The sequence below is a fragment of the Nestor notabilis genome, unplaced genomic scaffold, assembly GCF_000696875.1.
Source record: "Nestor notabilis isolate BGI_N333 unplaced genomic scaffold, ASM69687v1 scaffold10514, whole genome shotgun sequence".
Classification (NCBI taxonomy): domain Eukaryota; kingdom Metazoa; phylum Chordata; class Aves; order Psittaciformes; family Psittacidae; genus Nestor; species Nestor notabilis.
Genome location: NW_009925164.1, coordinates 8,899 through 14,176, shown reverse-complemented (window position 1 = coordinate 14,176; position 5,278 = coordinate 8,899). Strand labels below are relative to the sequence as shown.

At 41.0% G+C, this 5,278-nt stretch overlaps 1 protein-coding gene across 1 annotated transcript in view; it reads right to left on the bottom strand.

Annotated features, from left to right (window-relative positions):
* Positions 1–4,240, bottom strand: part of LOC104404486 (NADPH oxidase 4-like) — a gene marked incomplete at its 5' end in the record, with an annotated part of 35,303 nt that extends 31,063 nt beyond the window's left edge. The window contains one exon of the mRNA XM_010012923.1: positions 4,159–4,240. Coding sequence (XP_010011225.1) covers positions 4,159–4,240 — 82 coding nt within the window. The remainder of the gene's footprint in view (positions 1–4,158) is intronic.
* Positions 4,241–5,278: the final 1,038 nt, after the last annotated feature.

Sequence of the window (5,278 nt, the reverse complement as noted above, 5' to 3'; positions counted from 1 at the left end):
AGGGCAGCAGGAAAAGACCAATCAATCCTGATGGGATGGAGCAATCTGCGCCCCTGCTGCTACCACCAACCACCCTGTCACATGTTGGACCCTAAAGCCCAATTAAGGACCATAATAAAGTCTTCTTCAGAGGCAATCCTCTGTAGCCTGTGTCAGCACTTTAGTAGTTATTGCATTTGATGAGTAAAATGTATTTTATGAGTAAAATGTATAAAAAAATCCAAGCAATAAAATATTAGGAATGTCATCAATGAAGTGGGCAACCAAGGAAAGCATGAGCTTGACACCAGCATGAGAAAAACTCCTGCAGAAATATGCTAAGAGTGAAATCTTGAAGTGTTTTTTTATGAGATATAGGATCTACAACGATCACTGTCAAAGTAATGAGTCAGGATAAGACTCACTGCAACAACTTAGTTTGTTGGCAGGCCTGATTGTGCTGGGGTAACTCACCTTGGTGACTTCAGCACGCTCATGGAGATAGGGAGAGAAGGAGCGAGTGGGAAGTCTGTCTGGGATTTGGTTCACATGCAGAGGCTCTTCCCAGGCAGATACACTTGGAGACAGCTAGGTGCCCCAATCCATCTGGCTGCCCACAGCTGCAAGTTTATTCTTAGTGTCAGGAATGTGAATCCTCGCGGACATGGCGATGGCTTCATGTGAGCTAGCAGACAGATTTTCTCCTCACAGCATTTCTCTCTGTGGATGGGTGGGTTTCTAATGAGGTGGATGAGGGGGGTTTGGTGATGTCTGATTTCTGAACCATGTATTTCATCCTCTGACAGACACTTGAGGTATCAAAAAGACCTGCGTGGATTAGAATGGTCTTGCCAGTTCAGTAACCTGTAACTATGTGCAGTGTAATATATTTCATTACAAAACTACTACAGACTCTTCATTAGGGACTGTAGTGGTAGGACAAGGGGTAATGGCTTCAAACTTAAACAGGGGAACTTTAGATTAGATATAAGGAAGAAGTTCTTCACAGTGAGGGTGGTGAGGCACTGGAATGGGTTGCCAAGGAAGTTGTGAATGCTCCATCCCTGGCAGTGTTCAAGGACAGGTTGGACAGAGCTTTGAGTGACATGGTTCAGTGCGAGGTGTCCCTGTCCATGGCAGGGGGGTTGGAATTGGATGATCTTAAGGTCCTTTCCAACCCTAACTATTCTATGATTCTATAGGCATTTACAGGCGAACATAATTCCATATTCCTTCCCCAATAACTACAACTTTTCCAAGACAAAGTTACGTTGTGATGTGAGTGAGGTGTAAGAGAAAGCCAAGCTCCTTCTGCTCTGCAGCCTTGTAAAGAAAAGCTAGAGAACATGTATCGCAGGTTGGGCTGGTTGGCTGGATGCTGTGCCGATGTGCTGGCATAGCACTGGATCTCAGCCCACAGGCCACGATGAAAATTGATGCTCGTGATGTCACACTACTTGTGGGGACACAATGCTAAGTCAAAGAATTCAAAAAGTGGTGTGCCATGTGGCTTTATAAGCCTTCATCTTTGTAAGCTCAGACTTGCGCAATAATCTCCATGTGCCAGAGTATTTGCTCCTTGGCTAAGCCAAGACCAGCAGAATAAACCCAGGCAAATACATAAAAAGACCCTGCATTCCTCCTTTCATTAGCCAGAAGTGCAAAGTGTGCTTCTTTGACATATTTACCCCAGCAAAACAATGTGCATGCATATTCTAGAAAACGTCTTCCAGCCGTTTCAGTGCACAGACATCTTCTCTGAGAACAAACACATCCCCAGTATTATCCTGCTCTTCCCTGGTAAAGAGTTCAGGTTGTAATATAATAAATGTACAAGAACATAATTCAGGCCAGAACATCAAGGTTTCTATTTCTTTCAATAATTGATGGATTACAGTTCACCCATTTAGGCTTTAATATTTATTACTATGGCTCTGAATGTCCTGAGAAATGCAGAATATCTTCCTATCCAATCTCCTTCCTTTGGGCATGTCTCTTCAATATGTGCAAACTTTTGTCTTTTCTACTTATTAAACCCTGCTTAGTCAAGCTACACAGCTAAGTCATTACTAAAACTTCTGGGGTTTTACCTTCCATATTCTTAGGATTTCCTTAAGCATTACAAGTTCCACCTTGTGCCTCATGACAGTTTCTCATTAGAATGGGCTTACTGCTCAGATCCTTACATAGTACAACCAACCATTGCTCAGATGAAGTCAATGAAAGGAAACTGATTTATAAGATCTGTCTGTTCATTACCTTCATTTCTGTTAAGTGACCTTTCAATGAAAATGAGCATAGGGAAGGGACAAAAACTGACATGGGGATTAAGACAAAATATATTATGAAGATGAACAGGTTTTCTGCCTTGCTGAACACAAATATTTCACTTGAAAGACAACCTCTAGGGAAACTAGGACATGTCTATAGTCTTCAACCAGCTTCTAAGTGAACTATAACACATGATAAATTTCTGTAACAAGCAAGCAAATTCGCACCAATCAATGATGCTATGAACAGAAATCTATTGTTTTAAAGAAGATATGCAAACTTCTTTTTCAGTTAGGTGCCAAAGTTTGGCTGATTTTGTCTATTAGAGGAATCAGTCAATCTCACCAACTAATGTGTCTGAAAACATGTATCATCTTGGGATGCAAGGCCACTGTAACTTCAAATAGGAGCAAAGCTCCACAATATAAGCTATTTTTGTATGGTCTTCAAAGGGCTGAAGCATCCATTGAACAGAAGGCAACAGGCACTCGTTCACCCATGAATCTGACAATGTGTAATATTGCTAGTAGGCTGTACTTGCCAAGAATGTTTGTAATAAATTGAATGTAAAGAAATGAAAAGTCAGACACCTTAGGAATGATTTATATAGAAATAAGTGTGTTCTTTGAGAAAGTATGATAAAGTAGTTTCTCAGACCAGTTTGACAGTGTGTATACCATAAATGAAAACATCTATGCCAAGCAAAGTGTTCTCCTAGCATGGAAAAATAACTATTCCAGTGCTCTGAAGCATGAGAGAAAAATAATAATTGATAGAAGTACTACTGAAACAAGTAGACCAGTTTATCCACCTAAGGCATCTCCCACAGTTTCATATATCATACCTTCACAGTAAGTAAAACAGTGGCAATAGATAATGCAAACAATAAATTCAAGGGGATAAAATCCTGTCTCCCTTGAAGCCAATGCAAAATTTCACCATTTTCAGAATCAGGATTTCATCCTTGATTGCTTTTATTTTCAAGAATCCACAGTGAGGAGGTGACTGGTTTTCAGCATTCAGCCCCTCTATTTGTTACCTGTTCTTCAGAAAATTCCTATTATCAGATTTGAAGAGCTGTATTTAACACTTAGTTCCACTGGCTTCTCACGTATTTCAGGAAATAATCACTAAAATAAATAACTTTGCTTATTTCCAGTACCGTTGCTGGATTAGTTCCAGACTTTCCATTCTTCTCCTTCCCCTGTCCATCCTGCACTAGTCTTCTTTCATTGCTCGCTCTGGACATGGCTAGTGTGAGGACTAGTTATTTTTCTTCTTCCCTTTCTTCCCCCTTAACTGCCTCTTTTCAAGAACTAGCTGAAAGTGACTGCTTCTTCTAACCAATATAACAAGGAATATTCATTGTTTTGTTCAGGTATGTCACCTGGGAGAAGATGTTTTGTCCAGGATACTCCATACATGCATGACCTAAACACATAACACTCCTCTTTTGGTTTGCCTGTCCATATATCCCTAAGAAGGGCAGGAAAAAAATGTTTTCTAGTGTTTGCAGGCTTCCAGAGGGGAGCCTTTTAAAACCCACGGGAATCTGTCACCCTAAATGATGGAATCCCACAAGACAAGTGTGAGGATTAGCCTGACAAAACATCTGCCTATGTCAACACAGTGTCAAGTGAAACAAAGCTCCACCAGACACTGATCCAGGCAACTCAATGTCTGCGCTGTGTCACCACCTCCCCGCTGACAGCTGGGCACACTTGCAAAGCACGTCTGCTTCTCCCTGACACCACTGAAAGCCTGCAAAGCTTAGTGCAAGTGTGGCTCCCTGACAGCTCTGCTGTAGGACTTCACACCAAAAGCATGTACAGTGCTATAAATGCTTCAGTGTCCCTTGCCGCAAATAGATAAAGAATGTATTTCTCCCAAGAAGACAATCTTACTTACTTGGGATAGCGCCTCTGCTGAAAGATGGGCAGAATCTCTGTATCTTGACTGGAATGTAGAAGCAGTAAATCCCGAAATCTTTCTGTCAGGACAAAGAGAAAAAAAAAAGGAAGAAAAGAAAAATCCAACAAACCCAGACTGTGACTCTGCATTCTAAGTTCAGGCCACAAGTAAGCAAGCAGCAATATCAGTGAATTCTCTTCCCCAGCAATATTTAGCAGAGGGCAAAGCTACAGGGCATAAAATCTATATATTCATACAAAACTGCTGCTTAGACTAGAAATCACTGTTTCCTGTAAAACTTTCTAGTAATATTTTTAAATGTATTTTTTTTTCTTTCATCCAATATTGAATTTCAGTAGTGCTTACAAATTTCTGACATCTGTGTACAGGTCTTCTGGATATCATACACAGCCAGCCATAAAGAGTCCCTGCCTTGAAGAGCTTAGTCTGAACAGAAAGGAGGAGCCACTAAGAATTCACTAGCCACTCAAGGGTCACAGTAGTCTAAAGAAACAAATATTAATTAATTAATCTGAATTAAACTGCAGTACAAGTCCTTGGGTAACTGATTAATTGGTATTTTCAAGGATGTTTGGAAGACTGGATTGGCTTTGGTTCACTATTATGTATTTAAAAAGCTGCATCATAGGACCACATGCAGTAGGTAAGGTTTTTGTAACTTGGCTTTACCGACCACCAAGTGAAGGGGTGGCTGTGGTTGGTGCAGTTGGTTTGCTATGATGCATTTCTCTTAGAAGTGGTTAGATTCGGTACGCAAGCAGGATCTGTAGGAGCTTCTACCAGTATCAATTTCTCAGTTCTTGGAAGATGGGAACCTCCTCAAAATTCACTTGATACCCAGATTTACAGATAGAAAGGTATTTCCCACCCAGGTCAAATCCCCATAGCTCTCCATATCATGGGACATGCTCTGTTTCCTTCTTTCCTTCCATCACCTGCAACTTTTATTTAACCACTTGTCCAGTGGCACAGAAAACTAGGACACGGGTGATGCCCTTCACACCTTTGCATGCCCCAGTCTTCCTGCAATACCTTATAATGGTGGTTTGATGTCTTCAGCTACAGGTTTTATCTGTCATTTGCTAAATGACAGCTT